Source organism: Strix uralensis, chromosome 20, assembly GCF_047716275.1.
Source record: "Strix uralensis isolate ZFMK-TIS-50842 chromosome 20, bStrUra1, whole genome shotgun sequence".
Taxonomy (NCBI): domain Eukaryota; kingdom Metazoa; phylum Chordata; class Aves; order Strigiformes; family Strigidae; genus Strix; species Strix uralensis.
Window position 1 is genome coordinate 8,165,132 of NC_133991.1, and position 27,460 is coordinate 8,192,591.

Sequence of the window (27,460 nt, forward strand, 5' to 3'; positions counted from 1 at the left end):
AGTCCTGCACCCGCTTAGACACTGCAGTTGATGTGCACTAACCTATGGATCCTTTGTTGTGCCTATCAAGGAGACTTGGGCAAAATCAGCATCTCAGAAGCTGGTATAGGTCTTCAAGGAGCAAGCAGGACCGTGCACATTAGCAAACCCTTGCAAGGGCTGTAGTTAGCAGCACTCACTGTGGAAGAGCAGTTCTCTGTGAGCCAGGCAGAGCACCTTTACACCCAGTGGCCTGTGCAGTATTGACCTGCTCTACGCTGCTCTGAACATGCTGCAGGGAGCGGGATGTGAATCCTTCCTTTCTGCACACGCCTTCAAGGTTTCCCAGCCAAGCCCATCTCGCACAGAAAACCCGACCACGTTCCACTCAAGAAGATAGAGCTGGGAGGGTTGTGAACCAAAGCCCAGCCTGACCCTGACACACCGGCTGCCCTCTTGAACCCTCTTCCAGTTCCACACAAGCAGCAGTCCCATTGCCCAAGCGCAAGTAGCAGACCTTCCTCCTCACCCATCGGCCTCAGCAGAGCAGATACCCTACAGGCTGGTCACCCTGCCCTGCCCGAACTTTCCTCTGGTTGAAACACAAGCCACTTTCCCAATCCTCAGCTAAAGCCGCGCTTGGCCAGAACCTCCCTGTGCCTCTATGCCCTGACTCTGCTCGGCCCCGGGGGATGCAACTTCATTCCCTACATGTGCTGAGGATGCACATATGGCAGCCCCCTCCCCTCTCCACTTCCACCTAAGCCCGACCTCCTAACAACCTCCACACGGCACAATGCAACCGGCCCGAGAGTGCCAGAAGGCATCCAGGTGCTGCAGCCTGATGCTTCACACCCGCAGCCAGGCAAATTTGCTGGGATTTCCGGGAAGTGTCTCTAGGGTGCCCCGCGCTGCTGCACCCCCACTTTGGTGCGCGCTTGTTTGGAATGCGGGGCCGTTGGGGGGGGGAGAGGGGAAGTTATTCTGGTGGTGGCCTATGAATAACATCCAGTGATTTATAGGAAGTATAATCCAATAATACAGTAAAATAAAACAGTGTGTCTGAGATGGGTTTGATTCCAGGAATTATAAAACAAATTATTAAAGAGAGAGAGAGAAAGAAAAAAAGCCTCAGAGAGGCCAGATCGGAGTAAATTGGGCACAGATGGGCTGGGAGGGGGTTTCTCTCTCTCCCCTCACCGAGATGCCCCTGCCGCAAGCACGGCTTCAATTAGTCTTTTCAGAAACCAGAGTTTTATTTCCCCAAATTACAGAATTAAAAAAAAATTAAAATTCTTGGAGTGTTTGTGGTTGGGATAAAGGGATCCAAGCTTCTCTGTAAGTTGGTTGTGCAGATGGCTACCAAACTGTTAAATGGGCCACCCCACAAAGGTCCCACCCCAGTCAGAGCCCAGGATTGCCCAAAACATTGGTAGTCACCTACATTCTGTTATGGGAAGCTCCAGCAACTGCATGTGTCTGCCACGTAGATGCTATCTCTCTCTGCCTCCCTCCCCTGGGTGGCCCCTCCTTGCCCCACGGGTTTGAGGTCTACAAGAAGCTACCTTGAATGCTCCTGCCAGGAGGCAGCCAGGAGGTCAGAGGGATCCTTGCTGGCTGCACACCTCCCTGGACAATAGGGAGAGCGGCTCACTCAGAGCAATACGCTGTTTGATGCCGAACAGCGGGGGAAGCACTTCATGTGGGAATTCTTTGGCTTCTTCTGTCAAAGAAAACAACAGATCCAATCCATCTCCCAGGGTCTTCCCAGTGCTGCCTGGCTGCACAGGCAGCTGAGACCAGCTCTGGCACGCCTGGTGCTGCCCCTGGGGGACAAGCACAGCTCAGCTGCCTGCACTGGGCACAGACTGTAGGGCTCTGCCTGCACACACCCGAGCCCTGCCTTGGGCACATGCTGCAGGGTCCGGAGAGCCGGGGGCTGCAGCAGTGACCTGTGTGGGAGGAGGCTGTGAAACACCACGTGTCGCTCGCAGCTGGCTGGCTCTGAAACCAGTTTAAACACCCCACTGCACCCCAAAAAGTCAGCTTGTCAGAAGAGCACATGGTGACCTCACACAGACTGATTTACGAGAGAGTGGCAGCTGCTAGGAGTCAGAGATGTGCAGGAGGACACATCACAACTGCCATACGGGGACCCACGCCAGGGCAGGGACAGCCCTGAGAGACCACGGCCAACCCACACCACAGCAAAAGAAAACAAGTAAAAAGCAAAGAGTGGCAGATATAAACCATTAAGCACGAGTCCTCAACCTCCTGCAGTGCCTGCTGCCTCTGAAGGAATTGGGACAGACCAAGCATAATCTGGCACAAAAACGGGGGAAGCTGAGACTCAGATGGGGCAGGATAGGTGTTTGGTGTAAGCCCGAGGAAGAGGGAGGAAAGGTGTTCATTAAAAGCATTTGATTGTTCAAGTTTCCTTTTTCTCAATACCTGAATCTGTGATTAAAAGTCTGTGATCACGGGCATAAAATTTTGTAAAAGTTCCCCACGTCGAGACTGTTTTGCCGGTGACACCACCCCACAACTGCTAGCACCACTGGATCCCAGCACGAGGGATTCATTAGACACCAGACACAGGGCAAGAAAGCGAGTTTACAAGTTTCTCAGGAGTAGCTGGGGCTCCAGAGACCTGGAAATACATGGTGGGAGAGGGAGGGAGCAGCAATCCCCAGAGAGAACTACCCCCGGACAGCAGGGAACAGAGGCTCTCAGAAAGACCTCCCTCCCCAGCCCCAAACCCACAGATCTCCTTCTGCTACCGAGAGCTCGCAGCTGAAGGTCAGACAGGCCCTTGTGATGGGAAGGACACAGACACGCTCTGATCCCAGATTTGCAGAAGGATTTCAGTAGGAGGAGATCTCTGGAGGTCATTCGGTCCAACTGCAGAGTTAGATCCAGCTCTACAGAGCTGACGCAGCCAAGCTCTCACTACGGCGAGCCGGGCTCGCAGCTCCCCAGTAATGCTTCCTGGCAGCTGGGATGCAGGCAGGGTGGGACCGCTCCCTGCGCCCTCCCAGCCTCCCACCCACCCGCAGGGGTGGATCAGCCCCCTCGCACCCGCTCCCGCCGCTGCCCATGCTACTGCAACCCAGGGAGGTGACTCATGTGCTGGGAAATGGAAACCCGCACCTTCCCGACAGCCGTTTCTGCTGTATGCTCCAGCCAGTCCTCTGCCCACAGCAACCCACACACCGGGGGAAGGAGCCAACACCCTCGCTCCATGCTGGGCACTGGGTAATAATTCAGCAAACATTCTTGCTTGCCTTTTAAACTCCAGGCCCCTTGCTAATTTTTTTTTTTTTTTTCCCCCTTCTGCACCCAGCTCTTCTCAGTATCACAGTGTCGGCACCGAGCCCAACCTGCGCTGTGCCAGCACTCAGCACACGAGCGCTCGGAGACCACCAGGGCATTTGCGCTGACAACAGGATTTGCTTTGCCAACAATATTCTCGGCGATATTTTAGGGTCACCAGAGCAAGGAGCCCTCGGGGAAATCCCTGAAGGGCACTAGGCATCAGATGGCAGCTGCAGTGCCATCCAACCTGCAGGCATTTCATGCACACTGCCACCTGCTCTGCGCACAGCCTGCAGTCCCCAGCAGGAACAGGTTTGCTTTCTCCAGAGATGCGAAAGCTGGGAGCAGCTGGCAGCTACTCACACAGGAGGCAGAAAACTCCGAATACTTATTTTTCACAGGAGATAAAAAGCACTGCCTTTCTGTCACTCACACACATCCACAACTCGGCTACGGATAGAGGAGCAAAGTCCAGTGGTCCAAGAGCTGGGATCGCTTCCAGTTCTGCCACAGGGGCTTGCTGTATGGCCCAGACAAATCTCTTCCTCTCTTTACCACCCGCTGCCGTCTGTGGCACGGACACCGCTATTAATATACCTACCGGGGGGCTGCGCAGAGGCATTTGCTCATAATCATAAAGTACTTTGCAGCTCAAAGATAAACACACTGTCACTAGTTGGCATCTAGCAGGCGGGAGGGCAAGGCTGCCTCGCCAGTGGGGCTGACAGCTCCCCCAGCGCTTCCCCCGGGAGAGGAAGGTGCCTGCGAGATTGGCTGGGCAGCAGGCACAGCACACGGGTGCTGCTTCCCAGCCCTCTGGCCGACGCCGGTTCGCTCCATCAGCTGACCTTGGCCACTAACCACCAGTCTGACAGGTGGCCAACTGGTTCACGAGGGAGAAATCTTCCTGCAGCAGCTCTCTGGGGCTCAGCCTGATCACCCACATGGTGGCTTTGACTGAAATCCATCAGCTGGAGGCCTCCATCTTTGGGATGTAAATCCCAAGCCATCGGCATGTGAAATGCTGCTTCCTCCCACCCAGGGAGTGCAGCCCCAGCCCTGCTCCCAAACACAGGGCTCAGGCAGTCCTGGGTACCTGCCACTGGGTGCATGTTGGGAAGCCACAGGGAAAAACACGTTCCCTGGAAGCACCATTTCAAACTCAGTGGAAGGGACTCTAGTTTGGTGGCATCTCTGCTGACCAATACATTAAACTCGACAATGGTAGAGACCACATACAGCCTCCTGGGTGGATGGAGGAGGCGAGGAGAGGAGGATGAGTAATACCAGATCTGCTTTGCTCTCTAGGTGCCTTAATACGGGCCACAGCCTCCAGCTTGGCCTTTCAGAGAGCAGCATCGCATCACGCAGCCACCTGCACAGACACGAGCAGTCACAGGTAAAGCCACTCTCCCAACAGCCAAAGTCTCCAAGATCCTCCCAGCCCTTCTGGTGCCAGCACAGGCACTGAGCAGGGCCCAGGCTAAACGCTGGGAAGGCAGAGCCAGCCATCAAGCAGTGCCTGCCTCCTGTGCTTGATGACTCAGGCTCCAGGGAGATGCGATGCCTCCTCACTCCTCAGACACCTCAGCCAGCTCCACCGAGGCCCAGCCAAGGTCCCTTTGCTGTCCCTACACACACCGACACCCCCAGGCATCCAACCGCCGCTTCGCTTCCCCATCAGTCTTCAGCTGGTGAGTCCCCCCCCCTCCCCTTTCTCCACATGAACAACTCGGCCATACAAAGAGCGGCTGATCCTCAGCCCGGTTCCCCTAAAGCAGCACATGGTACCTTTGGGCTGGGAGTTGTACACTGCAAACATGTTGATTGCCACAAGCTGGAGCATGCGGGTGCTTCCGATGGGAGGGGGGCTGTGCTGCAGCAGGACCTGGAACTCCCTCAGGACCTCCTCGGCCACCGCAGGGAAAGTCTCCATCCTGCAGACAGAGAGAGAGTCTGTAGAGCGCAGGCTATGCCCCGGGGCGCAGGGCGGTCAGTCCACAGCTCGCTCAGTGTCACGTCTCCTGGGGAAGGGGGACCCCCTGGGGTGCTGTCTCCCATCCAGGAGCCGTGGGGAATGAAGGTGCAGGCTGCGACGGAGGCAGCTGAAGCCTTCCTTAGCGAGGGATTGCTCTGTGACCGACAGGCAGCATTCCTTTGGCAGGAAAACACGGCCTTTATGAGTCATTTCTGACCAACCATTTTTTTCTACTGACTTCTACCAATCTGGGAAGGGTGCCAAGAGGCCAGCAGCTCACTTGGACCAGGAGCAGCCCATGGGACTCCCGAGAAACCCAGGCTGCAGCAAACTGCACACACTGGTGCCACATTGCGGATGTGGCAATTCCAGTGCATTGAACGTTGGCCAGAGCGTGCTTCCTCCAGAAGAATGGTGCCTGTCTCTGGGCTCCGCACGGCAGGATCGGATCCCATGGCACCGAGCCCCATCCCCCCAGGTCACACACTCCCCAGCACTGTGGCTGAGGCCCTAAACTTCATCACTTAAAGCCCCACAGGACAGGGACTCGCAGACTAACGACTGCCTTGTCTAGCTGTTGGAAATGTCAAAGCTGGAGCTGGTCCCTGCAGCACACAGCACTGCTGTCGCTCATCAGGACACAGCAGCCAGCGCCTGCAGTGCCACGGCCAGGGATGGGGTGCGCTTTCAACACCGCTCACAAGCACCCACGGAAATCTGACACGTTTATCCCACTCTTCATCTGGCATCGCTAAGGGAATTAGCTGAGGTTACTTATCAGAGCTGTTGGATCCTCAGCAACCTCCCAACTGAAATGGGGTCAAAAACTGAACTGACTGCAAAGAAGAGCACAGCCAATTCACAAAAATGACTGGTTGCCCACAACAGCTCTCCCAAAGAGAGTCCTCACCTGGTAGCCCGTGAAGACAACTTTATAACCAAGAAGCTGCCAAAAACCTTGGAAACTATTGAGAGGGCAGGTCCTCCCGTCCCATTGCCTCTTCTGCTGAGCTGGGTTACTTCTTGCTCCTACACTAGAAAAAGCCACAGCTAGACCCAGCAAGAATGAGCATCTGTCTCACAGCAAGTGTCCGCTCCAGTTATCGGGGACACTGTACCAGCATGTCCACACGGGAGTGGGGGAGCCAAAATCCGCAGTGGGTGAGGCATCTGGAGCCAGGGCAGGCAACCTCAGGGGCCTCCATAGCAATTTCCTCTATCTTCCCCTGAGAGATTCAGATCTTGTGATATCAGCACACTACAGGCTGGATTAGCAAGCCACTTCTGGTAACCCACATGGGCAATTCTGCTGGGCTTCCCCAACAGACTTTCAGGCCAGTAATAAGCTCTATTTTTAAAGACAGAAATGGCTGCTTTCTTAACCATATTTCACGGATGCCTTTCAACAACTAGTTCTGCCTAGCAGCGGGGGTACCCTCTCCCCGGGCACTGTTTGCTGGAGCAGTTGTCTCTGTTACCTGCCCACAAATACAGGCTGTAACAAACAGGCCCCTTGTACTTTGTAGCTGTGCAGAACGGAGCAGGTCCGCCGGTACAAAAGCATTGCACCCCCCGGAAGAGGCAACTTTCCTGGATTTGGGGCACAGCCAGGGAATTAGAGCAAACTGATTGCTTCTAAAGACTTCCTAATTTTGAGAAATCTCAGACCACATCCAGCATATCTAGCAACATCCTCCTAGAGCAGACAGGACACTGGGGATGGAGGAGCCCTTTGCAGGATGGGCTGTTGGAGAGAAGATGAAGATTACTGCCACGGAATAACAAGAAGAAGGAGTGAGGGCTTCCTCAGCGCCGCCAGCTGTGCTTTGATACTGCAGCACATCTGGAATGGCATGCAGTAACCCCACTGAGCTCAGAACCAGCAGGTCAGCAGCAAAGCGGAAGCTTTTAATAAATTGCTTACCTGTGGTTTTAGGAGCAAAAGAGTCCAATTAGGGCAACATCATCTCTTCCGTACTTTTTACAGATAAATCATTTAAAATCCTGCCCAAAGAGGACTCGACTATTCCTCACCTTTTACCTATTTTAAGCGCGGAAGCTGTTTAGCAGGGCTGGACGATTTTCTCTTCCTGTGTCATGGTATTACTTTCTAGTTCCCTTCTAAGTACTTCAGGGGATATTCTACCATTAAACATACTTGGGTTTTCTAAATGACTGTCCTGGGAAGCAACTGCCTCAAATGCTGCATCTTAATTTCACAAAAGTCTCAGGAGCCAAATGTGCAAGCAATCTCTGCAACATCCCCATTAATCCCCTTGCTGGCATGCATTCAACCAGAGCTCGGCCGTGAACACAGCCCCACAGAGCCGAGGACCAGCAGCTCCCTGGGTGCTCTGCCCTCTGGCACAGACACGCTGCAGTTACCAAACCTTTCATGGGCTCTCGCAGCTTTCCTCCTCTTTTTCTGCAGGCAGGAGGACATCCAGTTCTGCCTCCTCACTGCAGGCCAGCCTGCTGCCCGCAAGCAGATCATCAGTGCCTTGCGACTCGGGGAGAGATCAACAGCACCGGCAGCGAGCAGATTGCTCTCCCCCTCGCCCTCAGACACTCGGATCTCCAGCAAATTGGCCAGCACAGCTCCTACTTCCCATTGCTTTATGAAAGGTCCAAAGTCAAGCACATGCCACGCCTGACTGGTCACCTTAGAAAGCACGCTGGACGGACCAAGCGCTGAGGTTTCAGGCTGCATGGCAGGATCAGTGCTGTGGCCTGCGCTGCTGTGCTTCCTCGCTCCAGGAGGGAAGGGTAGAGGCCCAGAGGCAGGGAACTGTACATCTGAGTCAAAAAAACCAACAGCAGGGACACCGATGCCACTTTGCATCCACAGTACCTTTACCTACGTGGCCTGGAAAAGGTCTCTCAGCCCTGTATCTTGTAACCAACAGTTCCACGAGAGACTGAAGGAGCCAAGAGAGCTCGTGAGACTCCGTTTACTTACAAGGTACTGGCAGGCTCAAGCAGAGACCACTGTTGCCAGAGACTGTCTGGACCCACGCAAGGTCTCTCTACAACAGCTGCCCCCACACAGCCACCCCATCACTCGAGAGCGAGGGCCAGGCCGGACCCAGAGCAGGGAGAGCTCCATGGGAAGCCCATCAGCTGCAAGGCTGAGCTCTGCTCTCTGGGTCATAAGGATGTCCCCCAAGCTGGGATCTCAGCCCAGGCCTGCATCAGGCTTGCTTTGCTTCAAGGGTAGCTGTTCAGTTACTTGAAACCAGTTTCTGACAGACATTGCCAAGGGCACTTTGTATAAACCCATTCCCACAGCCAGGGCAGGTCTCAGCTACGAGGCTTTCACTGAAATGGCAGCAAGGAGATGAAGGGCAAGGCTTGTCTTGACATGCTCCGGACGGCAGCTTTCAGCCACTGCATGGTTCTGCCTCGATGGCTTTGTGCTCCTTGCAGGCAGCAGCCACTGCGAGTCACCCAGAGCCACTCTCTGCTGGCTAAGAGCAGGGGGGAATGGAAGAGGGGGGGGATAAAACCAGAAATTAAAGGGGAGGGAGCACGGTTAGGTGATGTGAGAGCGGGAATACAGCCTCTAGTCCCTCCCGTGTATCAACCATCCAAGCTCAGCCTCTGCCAGAGGGTCCCAGTGCACAGGCAGGACTGGGCATTGAGGTGAGGGAAGAAAAAGCCCAAAGAATAACCAGTGTGGATCAGAGGGCGGGTAAGGAGAATAAGAACCAGGAGGCTAGGCCTGCAAGAATTCACACCCTGTGCCCTCAGCTCCAAACACAGCTTAGTTGCTAACAATATTAAATTCCAAAAAGACTTGTAATGTAGGAAAATAAAATAAACATCCTGCACACTTACCCAATCCTGGTAAACAGCTTCCCATGGGCATGGAGAAAACTGAGGATGAACCTTTTGTTCAGCTGCATGGGAAAAAAAAAAAAAAAAAAAAAAAAAAGAGAGGAGAAAACAATTAAACTCTCTCCGATTTCCTGTGAATTAAGAATGTCCCTAGTGACAGAAGAACCTGGCCTGGATGCTGGGGGTGGCACTGGAGATGGGAACCAAATGGACATGCCCAAACTCTTACAAACATCATGCACACAGGCACGGGCAAGTGCCAAACAGCTGGAGCGGGAGCGGGGAGAGGCGATGGAGACACAGCACCCTCTGCGGGTCCCGGGCTGCCTCGCAGGGTGCCTGCCCGGCGGGCACCGGCCCCGGGACCCGCACCCCCGGCAGCCACTCAGCCCAAGGGCTCCTCCTCCGCGCCCTGTAAGCTCGAAGCGCAGTCTGAGGGGTTATGGAAAAGGGAGTCCCCAAAGGCAGCATGCCCCACTAGTGGGAAAAAAACCAACAGCAAACTAACAACCAACAGAAGCAACTTGTTCAGTGCTCTGCAGAGGACGAGCAGCATCTGGTCAATGCGGAGAGGGAGTGGGATGTCCTCACCGATGCTCTTCTGCAGAGAAGCCAACATGGCGAGCTGAGCAGCAAAGCCAGGAGCAGCTTCAGAAGCAAAGGGGCATTGGGGTGATGCTGCACCCCTTCATTTAACTCCACCTTTAAGCAATTACAGAGAGGGAGCCGGTGTTCAGATGTATGAGGAAAGCCTGCAGCAGCAGTGCTGCTATCGAACGACCAGAGCAACACGGAGCTAAGGGGATACAGGGGGAGCTGGCGTGAAGGCAGCTTCCTGCCCTGCTTAGGTCCAGTAGCACTAAAACCTACCTTGAATAATTACTTGTGCTCTAAGCCACCTCTGCTAGCTCAGCGCTTTCCCAGTCCTTATCTAAACAGCTTTGAAGAAGGCCGTGGGTGGGTAAGGAGTCATTCTGCCTGGCCCCGAGGTGGCTGTGTCACACTAGGAGTGGACTGGCCTCCTTCTCACCTTCTCCACAGCCAGAGGCTTTCCTCTCGCACCGCATGCCTGCACAGCCTCAGCGTGGTGAGAAAAGCCAGGCTCCGAGTACCGCGCGGGGAGATGCTGACCAGGAGCGACCCAGAGCACCACCGCTCCACTCCCATTCGCGCAAGATTTTTGTATCTTGAACCTCCCCCCCCGTGAAGGTCAGCGACGCCACTTCCATTTACAGGGGGATCAGACGTGCAGAGGGAGAACGAGGTTACCAGGCAGGGCTGTGGCAATCCCAGCCAGGCACATGTGAGAGGGGACAAGATAGCCACCAGGCAGCACTGAGCTCCAGCCAGGCCTGGCTCAGGGGATGGTTACCACGGGCAGTCCTAGCTCTGGCACTACCTCCCACCCGCATTTTCTGAACCCCTCGGCTCACACTGTGACTTATGCCAGCTGCTGCACGAGGTGTGATTGCTCGGTTAGGTGTAATTAACCCGGGCTGCATTCCCGGAGGACCCATGCAGGAGAATGATGCCCTGCTGCAGAGTCGCTCCTGGGCCATGTGCGAGTTTAAACATAAAACCTGTCTCATAAAACAAGCCAGACCAATTAAACTGGCCCCCGCAGCAAGGGGTTCTTGCTTACTCACTATTTTACTGCTGCCCTAAAGAGCCCTTTCCACTGGAACTCAACTTTATTTGCCACCATTTTATTAACTCTGCAGATGAAACCCAGAAGAGACTGGGGAATACTGGGACAGCACAGCAAAGCCCTTATTCGCTCTGCCAGCGAAGTTTGGATATAGCTGCTTCTCCACCATCCTCCTTAGGACACCAAGATAGCTCAGAGCTTGAAACCTTTAAACGCACTTTTTTTCCAGGCAACAGCTTGTGGAGGTAGAAAGCTGGTTTGTGACCAGCTCTGTGGCTCTGGCTGCAACCACATACCCTGACAGACACAGCCTAACGAGTCTGAGCCTCTAGCTCAGGTGCAAGAGCCTTGGTGGGGTGGTGGGCAGCGCTCTGCCCCACAGCAAGCCCACATGCTGCTGCTGCCTGCAAGAGCTGGAAGAGGGGGTCCAAGCTCTGTGCTCTTTGATGCTTTTCCATACCTTAATGATATGGAAAAGAGCAGGAGTTCATGGCCTGACCCTTCTCTACTGGAAAGCCTGTCACAATGCCAATTAGCAGGCTGCACGTGGGGGAAAGAAGAAATTGGGGCAGCAGTTTTTCTCCAAGGCCTATATTTATGCGCAGCCCCGGGAGCACTCACCCTGCAATCTCCACACCACTTTACTGGCAGCGGGGGAGTACCAAAACTCCCCACCTTGAATGGAAAGTGACGCCCGCACCCAGCAGGGACATGCCCAGAGTGCTCCCGCAGAGAGACAGCTCTGGGAGGGCTCGCCAGGGCCTCAGCTTCGCCCCCACCTTCTCAGAGCAAGTCTCACACTCAGCCTTTTTGCTCGCAATCCCAAGGACTAAGCAGTCACATTCCACAGGAACCAGTGCTGAACTGGGACATCGGTATGTGCATAAATAAATAAATATATTTATAATTTTATTTAAAAGGAATCAGGATACCTGCCTCTATGAACAAAGTGTGTTTCATACCTCTTGCCAACTTAAGCACGAACCCAGCAAGCCCAGGCAGAGACCTGTGTGCCCCAGCACTGTGGCATCTCAAGCAGGCACCTCTCATGCTTCTTTCATCTTTTTCTCTCACAGCCTCGAGGTTTTGATGAGCTCATCACTTAACTTTGGACCTTTCATCTCCAAGTTCACGCTAAGGCCACGGGCTGCTTTGACTGGGCTTTTCTCTGAATGAGTCTTTCTCTAGTGACTCACCTGTCCCTGTCTCTGGGAGCCCTCCCTGCTCCTCCCATCAAACGCTGCTTCTCACGGCGAGAGGGAAACAGTGACTTCCACTGGCTTTGGGTCAGGGAGGAGGAACCCCCTGTCACCTGCTGTTCTGCATTTGCAGGGTGGAGAGGAACACTTCCCCAAAGCCCTGCCAGTGTGCTCGCTACCCTGACAGGGCTAGCACAAGACCTGCAACAACTCCTTGATTTCATCTCTCTCCCTGTGCAGTCCAACTGTGGCCACCTCCAAAGCTTTCCTGAAAATGGTCCCTGTACCAATGTCAGGATGCCAGGGGAAGACAGGGCTCCCTGCACACTAACATCACTGCCCTCTGCAGACAGCTTTGCTTCTTGGGACAGGGAAGCAAATCTGGCTGGTCCCAGCTGGTTGCTTGGAAAGAGCCCACCAAGTAAGGCTTATACAACAATGAAACTATGTCAAAAAATAGATTTTGGCCCTTCCAGTTGAAAAGCGGGCATCACAGATATGGAAGTTATGAGCATATAGTGAAGGCATTAGTTATAAAAACAAACCAGCTGTCAAGAAGAAGAAGGGGTCCCTGCACACAGTAGTGCCTGAAGCTGAAAACAGCTGTTTTGGCTGTCATGAGTCAGCATGTGCAGACAGACTAAATCCACCTGGGAAGAGGCAACCTCACCAGAGGAAGCAGCCCACTGCTGCTTGGGGAGCATTCACACACCGCACCGCCAACCAAACTGGATTTGTTACCATGGAAGAAATCAACAGTGACTAACAACTAACTTCTCGTGGTGCAGCTAAGCGCAGAGATAGCAACGGTCCTGGAACAGCCAGCTCAGATCACCGAGAGGCCACGAGGAGTACGTCCTGACAACACACAGAACAGGGGCGGTCAGACAACTTCAGGAAAGGTTTGTCATGAAAAAGAGCCAGAAAAGAAGAAAGCAAGACCCAACCTCAAGAGACTGTGCACCGACCAAAAAGGGTTGAAAAGGGCGTCTCCCACCCCAGCAAAGAAACACTGGAACCGGGGTGTGCAGGAAAAGGGAGAGCCACAGTCCGGGCTGGGAAGCAGAGCTGCTGCGCTCGAACCCAGCATGGACCCATTTGGCTCACGGCAAGGAGTGCACAGAGCTCTGGCACCTGAGCATCAGTCCCAGCTGTGAAGGAGGCACCAAATAAGGGAAGGATTCTGGAGCAGCGACTCCTGGGGAAAAAGCATTTCAAGTTAAAAATTGTTACTTCAGGTTTGGAAGTAAATTTCAGGATCTGGTCTTTATCAAGCGAGGCAAACTTTCTTCAACATCAGCAAAGCATCTGTGGAGCAGAACGCAGTGTCAGAGTCAAAATAGGCTGCAAAAGACAAGTCCATTAATCAAGAGACCAGATGCAAAACTGCCTGTAACAAATGTGCTGTCTCCACTGGAGTGGAAGGGACTGGAGCACAGCGGGACGTTCTCCTGAGTCTAGGGGTCTCCTCAGTGACAAGGGGTTGGGATACAGACCACAGAGCCACACAGCTCTGCTCCAAAACACGTACCACACTCATCCCAAATATTTTCAGGGTTTCTTGGGCAGCCAGGCTTTTCCAGGCACAGCTTCCTTGCTGAGAACTGTGTGAAATAACATCCAGGCACCCGAACCATGCCATATTCTCACTTCCAGCTCAAGGGCTAGATACACCACATTAACTATTAAGATTATTCCTTTCTTCCACAGGCAGCTCCTTCAGAGTTTTACCACCCAGTCCAACAGCAGCAGTGAGCCTGCTACCTCCCCTGGAGATGGCCTGAGCCTTTATCCCACGCCATCCCAAAGTTGCAAGGCACAGCTCTGGCTGGTGTCTTTCATGGCATATTCTCACGGAAATAACACCGAGCACTTGATAAGGAGCTTCCTGAAAATTCCAAGATGCTGCAGCGGGTTCAACTGGCAAGATACCAAGAGGAGGTTTTTACTGTTACAGGTGCAATCGCAACAAAGTGCTGGTGGAAAGTGTTTTGTGCAAATGGCTACCTATATAAAGGAGACGAGACGAAAGGCCTATTAAGGTTGTCTGGCATTTTTGCACTATTTACAAGGTACCCACAGAGCTGTGGGCAAATTCCAGCTGGGCTAATTACCATAATCATTCCTCTTCATATACCACCTGCAACCACAAATGGATACAGAGCTTGCCTTGGCTTCTTCTTGCCATGTGTTCTAATGCAGGTTTCTGTTTAGCAGTTGCAATGTCCTGCCCTGAAATGGATTAATTTCTGCAGCATTAGAAGCCATTCCAGTGAGAATCCTGATACTTAACATCAGACACTGCACAAACGTAAAATTCAATTTGCTATGACATGGAAGAAAGAGGGAACCCTGATATATTGTGGCCTTGAGGCATACAAAATTCATTTCCAGGCAAAGAGACTTTGAGACACTCCTGCAGCTTCCTGATCTTTTGGACTGCAGCAGCTACAGCTCCAGGACACATCTCACGGCTCTAAGAGTTGCAAGTCAGCAACCCAGCACGAGAAGAAGAGGCATTTAGGAAGCCCCCCAGCAAAACCAATGAGCTTTTGATTTTCCCCTTCATCACTACAGGGAGAAAGTGAGATGAGAAACATAAGCAAGAAAATCGTGCACTCTAGTAAGATAAAAATCAAGCAGTGGTAACTTCACTGGCTCCAAAACAAACACCTGAACTATAAATAAATTTAACATTATTTAATAACGAATTCACCAGGAGAACTTTCAATTTAAGGAAAAGAGGTCAAATAGAATATTTATATACATGTTATTTCCTTTTCAACCAAACTTTTATCTCAGTTCGGTTTCTATACATTAGAACATTCTTGAAAAAAATACTACCATTAAATAGATTAAAAAATGTTTATGTAACCTCTTAAAAAGCAGTGGTCTTCAGGGACCCTGACCGAACTGGATGGAAAGAGGTTGGTAGAGACTCACTAGCAACGTTTTTAATCAACGAACTGAGAGCAAATTCTGCTGTCAAACTGCCTGTGCCACAAAGGCCAATGGAGCAGTAAGTAATGATGGCTACAGGGCATTCACACAAGGTTATTATAATCGCTTCAAAATCTGGGGTTTTCCAGCATCAAATGTCATGTTATGCATCTGGGATCATGTAAAATTATGTCTCCGGGAGACCGTGCCTGAGGCAGCTTCTCCAGAAAGGCTCTAGGGACTACAGCGGCCAAGTTCCCCATGCACTGTCCAGTAAAAAGGGTTAACGTGTCCCTTAGATGTACAAGCAGGGAGCAGGCACTGGACAGCACATTTACATCTATATACGGCACTGGCGGGGCTGACACTGAAATACTGCATCCAGTTCTAGTGCCCTTATTTTTAAAAGGATGCTGAAAAATTGGAAAGGGTCCAAAAAACAGCCATAAAAGTGATTCAAAGGCTAGAAATGATGTCTTGCAGTGAAAAACTTAAACAGCTCAATCTGTTTAGTGTATCAAAAAAGACTGGGAGGCAATTTGATTGCAGGGTGCGAAGTGCCTCCATGGTACTTAAGGGCTCTTTACACTCGCAGAATAGCAAAGCACAAGAACAAACTGGAAACATTCTCTCTGGAAATAAGGTGTAAGTGTTTCAGAACCAGTGCAATTATCACTGGAACAAACTCCCCAGGAAAAGGGTGGATTCTCAAGACTGGATATCTTTCTGGAAGTTTTGCTTTAGCCAAACACAAGTTATTTGGCTTCATACAGGAGTAGCAGGGTGAAATTTAAGGACCTGTGATATACAGGAGATCAGACTAGATGATCTAATGGTCCCTGCTGGCCATAAACTCTATGAATCTATGCAAACATGCCAGAGTCCTCAGCTGAGATATCAAGTTAACTTTCAACACAAAACTTTTCACAAATTGGCTCTGGTGCTGCAGGTCGTTTAGGATACAAGCTCAGCTCTTCAAGGCTGCATCTGATTAAGCACTGAAAGCGAGATGACCCAGGCAGAGCCGTTCTTCATCCAGCAGGTAAGGGAGAGGCCACGTGCTGTGCACTGAAGCAGCTCCAACCAGCAAAAAGCAGCTTATACTGTTTGCCAGGAGTAAACAGCATCCCCTTCCTGCAATAGAAAACTGACACTGGGAAACGTGTGATGAGCTCTGGTCAGAGATCTGTTAATGTAGCTCAGGGTGTTGTCAGCCTTCTTCTCTACTCCAGAGTAGATTACTTGTGGGGTTAAAGCACTAAGGAGGGAGATAATATGAGAAATTAAGAAGGATGAAGACTGAAGAGATCTAACCCTGAAAGGCTTAGGATGGAGTTAGGCCAACAGAGAAGACATTTGGACAACAGGCTGAGCAGAGACAGAGCCTTCCAGAAGGATGACAGCATTATCGCACGCAACCTTCACGCTCCCGCTCTCCCAGCCACGCTCACTGCCAGCGATAAGGGGAGCTGCTCACAGCCACCCTGTGCCCCGGGCTCCCACAACCTGGGGGTAGTTGTCCACCCTGTTGCATTCCTGGAGTATTTCTGGGGCCTTTGCTTCTACCTGGGCAGTATAACACAGGGCATGAAGGCATCTCCCTCTCCACTTTGAATTATGCAGCAATGAAACCTTCTGGGGAGGAAGAGTAGAGCCAAGGACAGAGGAAATGACACAGATTCCAGCAGGTTCCACTCCCTGATCCTCCGGAAGGAAGTTTCTTTCCTAATACCCACCTCCACAGTGGATACGAAGCCCATCTGGAAATGGCTCATTCAATACTGAAGAGAAATAAACACTCCCCATGGCAGAATTAAGAGGTTTGGCTGTGGAATATGAGGTGCCCATCCCAAAGTGTACACCAGACAGCAGAAAAAGTTGGCCTGGGCCAACTTCAGACAAAGATCACGGTTAGACTAAGGAAAAAAAGAAAAGCTCAAGAGAAATCACTGTATACAGCCTTCACCCTGCTCTGGGAAATTTCCCAACCTTGCCATTAGGCATTTTACTTCCTTTACCAGTAATGCCAATTCTGGCAGTGCTCTTGTCTGAAGTGCAAAGTCTCCCTCCCAACAGCACTCTGCAGTGCCTGGATCATCAAATCTGCTGCCACGAGAAAGGACTAATGTGCAGCAGCAGGAGGGGGTTTGGTTACACACAAATCCCTGGCTGATCAGCACCAGCAGGAGAGGAAATGAGGAAAGAGTGACTGACAGGGAAAGGCGGTTTCTGGATGATTGTACTCGGTTTTAGAGTATGAGAAGCTTGTTGGAACTTGAAGTCTCGCTCCCCTCACCACAGCCTCTCTGAGCACTGGGATACAGCAGAGCCCCTCACACAGGCATAACTCATTGATGTCCTTGTAGTGCTCCCACCTCTAATCCACCACGATACTTCTACACACATTAGCACCAGATGCCTGGAACCGGAAGGAGAACATGTCGGTGTCTCTCCCATTCAAGTAACATTAGTCCCTGCCTTGTTCTTCGCAGTAAAATAAAACCACCAACGTGGTCTAAAAAGAAAAGGAAAAAAACAAGATCAACACCAACTTCTGGAAACTCTTACCGATAGCTTAGGCTTCACTTTCTGGGTAGCGACAAAAGGTCAAGCTGTGCTGGAAAGCAACATGTGGGTTCTACACGACACGCGTGCAGAGGCTAAATCGGTAAGCAGGCTCTGCGAGCTCTGCCGAGCTCTGGGAGCTTCAGCGGAGCAGCACTGAGCATCCACGGAAGATGACGAGCCTGGGCAAGGTGCAACAGCGTTTCTGGTTGGTTCACTAACGCAGGAACTGCAGCCAAGGTTTTTACTAGCAATTTAAAGTAAAAAAACAGAGTTTGTAAAAAAAAGTTAAATGCAAGCAGGGAGGGTGCACAACTGGCAAGCAAAAAAAGCCAGTGCTAAGCTGCATGGCTGAATGTCACGTCTCAAACCCAGAGAGGCTAGGAGTGTGGTTTTAGTGTTTAACCAGTTTCAACTGCAGCCTGGCACTCTTTTACTTCCTCCGCAGAGAAGTCTTCTCACTGCTAGGGGAAAGAAACCAACCTTACCACGCGAAACAAAACGGCTAGAGTAAAAATAAAGTCCCAAGGTGGTTTGGTGACTGAGGTCATATTAGGAGGTGGAGAGGTTGCAGGCTGGGGAAAGCACTCAAATACTCACGCTGCCAACCAAGAAAGAGATTACAGAACATGAGGCAGGGCAGAGAATTAGCATGAGTCCAGTAGTAAAGACGCTGAGAAGTCTCTTTCACACGCCACCAGCACCCCCGTGCTCAAAACAGTTTGTAAACTGTTTCCTAAACACAAAGGAAAAAAACCCCAGACCTAGTCCTGACCTCCACAAATGAGTAACCAAACCCAACAGCTTCCTGCAAGCTTGTGGGGGTGACGGAAGGAGGTTGCCTGGGCAGGACAGAGGGAACTCCAGGTTTCTCCCTCTCAAGTCCTGCTTTGGGTACAAAAATTAAGGATGCAACATCTCTTGCTGCTTTTTCATGTGGGTGGTGGATAAAGGACAGAAATAAGGAAGGGCAGCCTTTAGCTGATTGCTAGTGCCTAGCATTCCTGCCCCGGACACCTTCTCTGCTCGTTTTTGTGCCGCAGGGGAGGCTCGGTAGAGGCTCGCAGTACTGCAGAGGTGTGGATCAAATACAGCAACAAGGAGCAGGCTGGAGAGGAAGCACTGCCTTCCCTTGACAGCAAGGGCAGACCATAATGCAACAGACCACAGATGGGATCACTCACATCAAATACTAGAGAGCACCTAACCGTAGCAGAGACAAACTTCCTGACTTAACACAAGTCACCTTCCCGCGACAAGGCGCTGACGGGCAGCCTGACCCAAGGCCTTGCTGTAAGATCTCGTGTATATCCTGCTATGGGCTCATGCGCTGAGAAAAAATGAGGGGACGCTCCCTTGTGTGTCCTCCCTTTGGGGACACACCTACACCACCGCTCTGGTGCAGCTCAGATGTTTAACAGGTGTGAGAAATGGTTTCAGCAGACAGCCCGCTGGGCATCGCCAGGCACTGCTGGTCTGCTGGTTTCAGTTCCCTCCACTCCCTGCACAGGCAGACAGTATTGTATCAACCACTATAGGCCTGCGCCCACTACGTATAAAGGTGGGTTAAAAAAAGCCCCGAAAGCATGCAAGACTCAGCAGGGGCTTCCAAGGCATCGTGTGCAGCCTGCAGGTTTACCCTTTTGGGGAGTCGTGTCCTGGCAGTGGGGGAAAGGCAGGCATACCTGCGCTTTCATGCTGCCCATCTAAACCAGAGGCACAGGCCCAGTTGTCTGGACTTAGTTTCCAGATCAGAGGCTCCTAGAAAGGGGCCATTCTGAGCATTCTGCCCATCAGACACCATGGAGGTAGCAAATGAGGGAGCCCTGTACTTCAGCCAGCAGAGATTATTCAGAAAAGCCTGTATGGAAGAGAGAAAATAATAAAAAAAAAATAAAAAAATCAATCTTTCACTGGCCTGAGAAAAACCACCCAGCCATGCTGGCAGTGAGGAAAAATGCTCCTACCACCTGGCAGCAGACTCAGCAGCAGACACCCCAGAAACAACGAGTTCCCCAAGCAGTCTCTTATCCATGCATCTGTACGGAAGAACCACCATCATTACAGCAATACATCATTTCCACTTTTGCCTGCCACTTATTTCTAGTCATGTGTAATGGAAGAGAGTTACAAGGTGAGAAAAGAGCTGAGAGTGAAGGGAGCTGCTCTTAGTAAACAAGGGTGCCTCTGTGGTGTATTTGCACAAGCAAAGTTGGGCCATGCTCACAGACGCCCAGCTCATACCAAACAGCCTTTTAACAACCCAGACGCTCCTGGAGTGACACCAAGGCAACCCCAACTCTGAACACAGGTCACTACCACTCCCGTGTGTGACTGGTCCAAGCAAAGCACAGGCAATGGATGGAGCAAAATGGCCAGGAAACCCCCACCAAAACTGCTGCCAGACTTAACTTGAGGTTTTATCCCACTGCTCCCTAGAAGCACTCCTCTCCAGATGAAGAGCCCAAGAGACAGCTCCCTCAGACAAAAAAAACTACACTGACCAAAACCAGCCAGAAGGAGCCAGCCCAGTCACCCGAGTGGCTGCTGCCCAAGAGGAACAAGTGCACAGAGCAGAAACAAACACCACCAAGGAAAAATGGATGTGAAACATGCAGGAGCTGACTAGGACAGTGACCCTTTTCACTAAGGACACATGGCCTCTGCTGAGGCAGAGACGTGAGCAGCCCCAAGGACTCCTCCGTGCTCCTGAATGCACAGGCATTCCCAGAAGTGCCTCCTCCAGTCTTGGACTACAACTGGGCTGCAGAAGTGTAAGTGGACGCAGCATCACAGTGCATAGGTGAGGCAGGCAAAGTCAGAAATAAAACTAAGCGGGCAAGAAGAACGGAGAAAGACAGAAGGTGAAAATCCTTAGAGATGCCTCATCTCAGAAAGAAACAAATCACAGTAAGTTGTGAAGATAGCCCCAACCAGGCATTGCTGGGTAAGTTCCCAGTTAGCTGAATCCTGACCTAAAGGGAAAAAAGCAGCACAGCTTTCACAGCCTCCGCTGCTTTGAGAAGACGGTGCCCTCCTCCAGCTGCAGAGGAACATTTCCCTGCGTGCTTGGCACTCATCTGATTTTCTAGGACTTGGGAGATGGAAGGAGATGAAAGCGTCCAAAAGACACCAGCACTACTCATCTGAAAGAAAATACAAACAATCACCCAAAGATACACATGCTTACAGCTCCGACATCGTTGCTCTGTCCCCTGGTACTCTCACCCATTATCAGCACAGAGTGGCACCTGTATGTATAATAAGCTTCCAAGACAAGTACAGTAGGTAACAAAGAAGAAACACAAAAGTAAGCAGCCCTCTATATTCAGCCTATTGAGAGAACTTTGACCTCCTTTTTTCTTTTTGGTAGACCTCCTGGTGATAATTACTGCTCGCTTGTGGAAACCCTGATGCACTGTCCATACTCCCTGCTGCTGAGAAGAAAGCCTGTGCAAAGAAATGGAAGTTAAAACATGCTCTGAACTTCAGAGCTAATGATTCCACCACAATTTCTCTGCTACTGCAAAGGGGTTGTTGCTCCACGGGCACCCAGCACCAGGCAAATGCAAAACCTCTGTCCCTAACCAGCAGGCTGGGGGGAAATGGGAAAGTTCCTGCAGTTGACACACAGGGCTGAGACAACAGATCTTGACTCTGGCCTTAGCTTTCCTAAGAGCTTTTGGGTGGCCCTACCAAACTTTTGATGGCTCTACAAGATTGACCTCTCACAAAGAGGCTAGGAGACTTAATTCTTTAATGAAGCTAAAATATTCAGACATCTGGAGAGAAGTATTATTCAATTACTGCCTTGCCAAGGGAAAACCTCTCTTCCCTAATCTTAGCTGCAGCTATGGAGTAATCTTTATTAGTGCATGCATGCTGCGTGGTAACACAAGGAAATATCTACTGCAGAGCACAGGCAGCAGGCAATAGCAACTGTGGGAACCTTAACTCAGCATTTCCTGACAGGAGTGATTAAAATCTCAAACTCAGTGTAATATTAACACTTTCTCAAGAGACTGACAGCCCATTTGCCCTGTTTACTTTACCAATTCACAGTCTACTCAGTAAGCTGCATACAGTACTATCAGATTTTACATCAATACAGACCCACTGCAAATGAAACCAGTGGCAGAGGAGAACGGCAGAGACTCAGCTCTTCAGCTCCCTTTGCCCTATCCAGTTGTTTTTAAAAAAGCAACACAACTGCTCCTCAGTTCAGCCTCCTTTTTTGCATTTCTGATTGGAATCCCACACGAAGTGGCCTGATATTGTCAGGTAAGCAGGGCACTGCATCAGCCTGGTCTCTCCGGCCACCACACACCTAGAACATGCAACGTACAAGAGACCACAGAGAGCAGCCATTCACAGAATGAAACCCCTAAAGACTGCAGGCATTAACGGACAAAACCCTACACACATAACAGCCAGGCTGCAACTCAAACACTTCTTCAGCTTGCTCTGAAACAGTCCCAAGCCCTCCATGCCAGTTACTGAGGAAGGGGCCAAACAGAGATGTATGCCCCTTGGTGCAGACAGATGGTATGTTCTTCCAGTTCTGCATCTTCCTAGAAAAGATAATGTAGCAAACTGTGAAGGAAAGCAGCTGTGCCAAGCCTCTACCTAAACACACAGTGCCAAGGCAAATCTCCAGCTCTGCACGCCACCTTCCCTTGTCACAGCAAAAGCTGCAGTGTGAGCTGGCTTTCTGCAGACTTGCCATCACGCTTTACTAACTCTATTCAGTTGGCTCCTAACCCTGAAATAAAGTAATGATGTTTGTGTCTTTGTATAGGGCTGCATAAGGAAAAATAAAGTCAGCACTGAGAAGAGGCACACAAGCATGTGCTGAGCAGACTCTGCTCGCTGACGGGGACAGCGCGCACATCAGCAGGTCCTGGGAGAATAATCATGCAGCATCTCCCTGCCAAATGTGCCACGTGACAGGACTGGCACCTAACTGCCTGCACAAGGAAGAAAGTAACCATTGAGGACAGAAAACATTCCAAATCAATTTCTTGTCACCTGTGAAACAGCCAGCATCTCCACAGCAAAACCACCAGTCGCCTTTGGCTTGGGCTGGGTTTGAAGCAACAGCCTCTGCCTGAAGGGTGCGAGGAGCCTCTCTCCCACACTTCTGCCCAGTACACATCCAGAGCTGTTGGGCTTTATACTTGCAGTGCTGTATCTGCTTCTGGAAGCTGAACAATTTCCCATTCTACCCTGTAAAATTCCCTTCTCTGGCCCAGAAACAGCTGCCATAAAGACTGATGCCTGAGGAGCTACCTGCGGAGCACAGCTGTCAGTACAAACGAAGGAACACGGCTTGCCTCAGCCTTTTCAAGGGCTAAAGCTGGCAAGGAAGGGACCAAGGAGGCGATGATACATTTCGACTCATTTCCTCAAAATGACACGTAAGCACTGGCACACATCCCCTGGGAGAAGAGCTGGGGGATGTGGGGCAGAGGTGCTGCCAGGATGAGGGCTGCTGCCTGCCCCTGGCGAAGGCAGGGACCTTCCGAGGCCAAACAGTGCCACACAGTGGCAACACACAGGCTGCTCTGCTCCTTTCCAGAGAAGGAGCTGCAAATCATGGAGAGATGCCATGAGGAACAGGGTAAAAGGCTATAGCTTCAAGGAGCAAGGAGACCAGAGCTTCCCGAAGAGCTGCCCTCTCTATCCAGCCCACAGCTTCACAGCTTGGGAGCTTTGGCAGTGACACAGACTTAAGGTTTCCTTTTCATCTGGTTATTTTTAATCCGGATCAGTTCAGTGACACGGCCACAGCACAGCCCCGTAAGCAGTTGTGCCAACACAAGTGGAGAGCTGCACTGCAGCAGGCACAGGCAGCCCGAGTCCAAATATCCTGGCTGCCAAAGCCAGCAGTACTTGACCTGCACCCTCAGCTCCCCCTGCCCTTTTGCCATTATATTTCTGATCGTGCGGCCTCTCCACGATCAGAAAGCTCGTGCTTTCTACGAGCCAACATTTCAAACAGATGAAGAAATCAAGACTAATGGTAGTAATCAGACACACAATCTGTAGAGGCATTGCCAGCAACCTGCACTTCAGAGAGCACAGCCCCCCATCGAACAGACCAAGGGCAAGCTCTAGCAAACAGCGCTGCACTATAAACAACAAGACATCACTGCCTCCCGCTTTGCTAGCGGTTACGCTACCTCACATGGAAGCGCTGCAAAAGAGAAACCCCTAGTGCCTCAAAAACACTCACAGCATCTTATGTCAAAGCATCTTCATCAATGATTTATGGAGAGGCTAAGGCTTGGCACGTTCCTTTCAATGATGCTGAGGAAGCAAAGGTCTCCAGAAGAGAAGCCGAGGAGAAGGAAAACAACCAAGGGCAGTAACGTCTTAAAAATGCTGCAGCTATGTGCCAGAGCTTATCTTTCAAAGCTTCAAGACTTCGCCCCAGTTCCACCCAGCTGAAGTCACAAACTAGTTACAAAAGTGCAATCGTATCTGAGGAGCTCTGGGCCCCGCAGTACGCGGAGAAGGTCTTCCCAGTTCTGCTAAACTCACATCCTTAACAGCCATTTTAGGACAGGCAGCCCAGAGCTCCCTGGCAAGTTCTCTTGCAAGCCGCATGTGCCAAAGCAGTGTGAGGATTCCTGGAGGATGAGCTCCCAACCACCGCTGCCTTCGCCTGCATTCCTGTGCCTGACAAACAGAGTTCACTCGAGCTCCTCTTGCAAGGTACACAGCTCAAACAGACTGACGAGAGATACCCTTAGTCAATTATTTTTCTGTCCTTGCAAAAGAAAGGCACTAATCTGGCCTCTCAGCAGAACGAGTAATGCAAATATAACACCTATACTAGAAATTGAAACCACTGTTTTCACATTCCCAGTGCAAACTTCGGATCATCTGGCACTGGGACAAGTGACCCACTTCCAGAACAAGCCTCAGAACCTACAGGGTCACTATTAACCCTGGTCTTCAGCATCTGACCTCATTTCCCACCGGCAACCTCACCCAAGTTAGAGCCCTCAGCAGAGGCATTTTACAGCATCTTCTGTTTGTGCCTCTCCTACTCCACATCAGCCACGCCAGCACATGCTGCCAAGAAATGGATGGTAACAACATGCCTTAAACATGAGAGGCACAAGGTCACCAGCTCCTCAGCCTGACCCAGGCACAGCTCCCATAGGGGAAGCCAAAACACTGGAAAATTTAGCAACAGGAAAGCAAAACAGATCCAGTGTCATTCCACTGCATTCCAAACACATGACACCAAAGCCAACTGCTGCCTCCTGCAGTACTCACGTCGCTGGGGCTGAGGTTCCCAAGACCGTTGTCCTGCTCAGAATCCCTGCCGGACTCGTGGCCCTGGGAGGAGCGGGGGTGGGAGGGATGGATCCAGATCTCCAGCCGCGTGGCATCATCTCCAACTTGTCGCAATGTGGACTTCTTGCCCTTCCCCCAGCGGCTGGGGCTCAGATCCAGCACCTGATGTTTCCTCTGCTCCATCTGCTCAGCCTGGGCAGACAGGACAGATTTGGATCACCCAGGGAATCAAAGTTCAGGAAAAGTGCGTAATTCCGTTTATATGGAGAAATTAGCCCTCCTCCCTGCTTCAGAACCACAGTAACTCATTGACAGGTCCAGAATTTGGTTTCTGAGACTACATGACAGTGCAGGGGAGAGGTTTTCAACTCCAACTGCCCTGCAACAAGAAAAGCTGTGTCCAGTCCTAGCCAATGTGCTCTATCTTTGACTTGGGGTGACCCTCTGGGGCACAAAGGGACTGCAGCCCCTCTTGTCCACCTCCATAGGTGTGGGGAACCTATGGGATAAGGTAGTGATCATGCTGGATGCCAAGGCCATGCTGCAAACCACAGCAACCTGCAGTCCTTGCTCAGCTTGGCTGTTTTACAGTTTGTGACCCAGAAACAAGGGATTCACTAGCCCAAACAACCCCAAAAGCACTCTGAGGAGAGGCAGGATGGACACCATCATTCTGAAGGTTGCCCCTCTCATCTGACTCCCAACATGGAATTTCCTAGAAGCAGGTAAGCGGTGATTCCAAGTCCAAAAGCCACCATCACCCTCCTCTCTGGATCACAGCTCTCCAGCACAGGACAGTTAGCACAGGCAGCTGCAGCATCCCACAGCCCAGCTCCAAGACTCACCTTGCGTTTTGTCTCTTCAAACAGACTCATGAGGCTCTCCTTGGCTGTGAGGATGGGGTTGCTAGCAGCCAGGCTGCGCATGTAATAGTAGACAGCATCCAGCTTTCTCCTCTGCAAAAACACAACCAGACTCAGAGCTGCCACTCGCTCTGGGGCATTCAAAGCCAAGCTCCCACATACTTTGTCTTCCCTGTCCCTCAGTACACACACCCTCACTCTTCACGCTGCCTGGGACAGACAGACTTGCTGACAAACACTGTGATAAGTAGGACCTTGAACTCTTTACCCATATCCACAGCTACCTACAATGACCAGCACAAAGCACAAGCCCATTGCCAGGGTTAGGGAGTGCAGATGACACCACAGCCTGAGGACTCGCCTACTCTAAGTCCCGAGGCTTCTACAGAAGCCATCAACCCGGAGGCTCACACAGAACAGTCTCTCACCAGACACCATGGTAAAGGGCAAAGGTATAACTATTGAATTCCTGACAATTCAAGAAATAACTCTTTTCAACATTACAATGAATATGGAAACAACTCCACATGAGTTTTACAAAGAGCAGAGAGGCCCAGGAAAACTGGAGGGTTTGCCAGACTCCTGCCAGTGCTGGGGGCAGGACTCCCCCCTCATTTCAGCCTGCTGCTGGGCTAATCCTCTCACACTTGAGCAACTTCTCAGCATCTTTTCTCCCACAGGGAATACTGTGATAAGGCACCTTCGAAGCCTTTATGCTACCAAGACACACAGCCATTTAGCATTTTGCACACAAACCTCCATGAAGGGCGGGACACTTTGCTGCTGTAAGACCCACACAGGGAGTCAGACAGGTCATTCCCAGCCATGAAGAAATCATGCTTCTGAACTGTGCAGTTCTGAACTGCTCTGCTTTAAACCAGCATCTTTCAGTGTTGGCAGATCCCTACAGATCCCTCTGTCCCAACCTGATGTTTCCATTATCTGCTGTCACATCTTCCTTAACTAAGTTTTCCTGCTGGAGTAGCCAGCAAAACAGAAACCTAAGGAAGTTGCTTAGACCAGTGCCCACAGGTTCAATGAAGACATGGCAAACAGAAACAGCATCCTCATGACAGCACAGCCTTGAGCACAAAAATCTCATGCAAAATTTTAAATACAACCCACTTTTAAAACATTCGCACTCTCAACAGCCCACAGAACAGTCCCCAAAATGCCGACAGCCTGAGGGAGTAGCATGTATCTAACAAAGCTGCCTGAAGACACAGCAGCTGGAATCCACACAGCACATCCTGCTTCAGCTTTTTTCTTTTTTTTTTTAAAAATTCATCTGGGACCACTGCCCTAAACAATGCCTTTCTCCACCAGATGGAAGCTCACAGCCATCCCAGAGGCTCTCCCTATGCTTGCTACATCCTTGATGAGCATCTTACCGTGTAGATGGCCAGAAGCGCCAGCTGGTTGTACGGGCGGCCGTTTTTGGGAGCAATTTGCTGAGCCTTCAGGTACCAGCTGAGGAAGGGAAGAACCAGAGAGAAAGATTTACTGAAAGGACATCAGGTTGCCTTCCTTGCTGTTAAGGGTGCAGAATTCCCCTCGCAGCGCAGCGTTGGCAGTCCTGCGGGGAACAGGCCCTTTGCACAAGTGCCCTCTGCCTGCAAGAGCGCGCACAGGCAGCAAGCCTGCGCCTGGCCTGGAGAGACAGTTGGGGCACAGGACAAGAGACAGGGCAGATACAGCTGCAGAAAGAAATGTTCTTGGCTCAGCTGGAAGAGAAGTGTTTAGTCAGAGCCAGCAGGTGCTGTCCCCTGTGCAGCCTCAAGCACAGAGAACAGGCTATTCAAGGAACGTTTCTTTCTTAGTCCCCTTT

The 27,460-nt window shown here is 51.2% G+C and overlaps 1 protein-coding gene across 3 annotated transcripts in view; it reads right to left on the minus strand.

Moving 5' to 3' along the window:
• The window catches only part of SMG6 (SMG6 nonsense mediated mRNA decay factor), a 115,386-nt gene that overhangs the window by 79,796 nt on the left and 8,130 nt on the right, over positions 1 to 27,460 (minus strand). For all 3 annotated transcript variants that reach the window (XM_074889761.1, XM_074889760.1, XM_074889759.1), the window contains exons 6-10: positions 27,024 to 27,102; positions 25,615 to 25,725; positions 24,749 to 24,961; positions 9,110 to 9,171; positions 5,086 to 5,231 (exon numbers count right to left, since the gene is read on the minus strand). In XM_074889761.1, the coding sequence (XP_074745862.1) occupies positions 5,086 to 5,231; positions 9,110 to 9,171; positions 24,749 to 24,961; positions 25,615 to 25,725; positions 27,024 to 27,102 (611 nt within the window). The remainder of the gene's footprint in view (positions 1 to 5,085; positions 5,232 to 9,109; positions 9,172 to 24,748; positions 24,962 to 25,614; positions 25,726 to 27,023; positions 27,103 to 27,460) is intronic.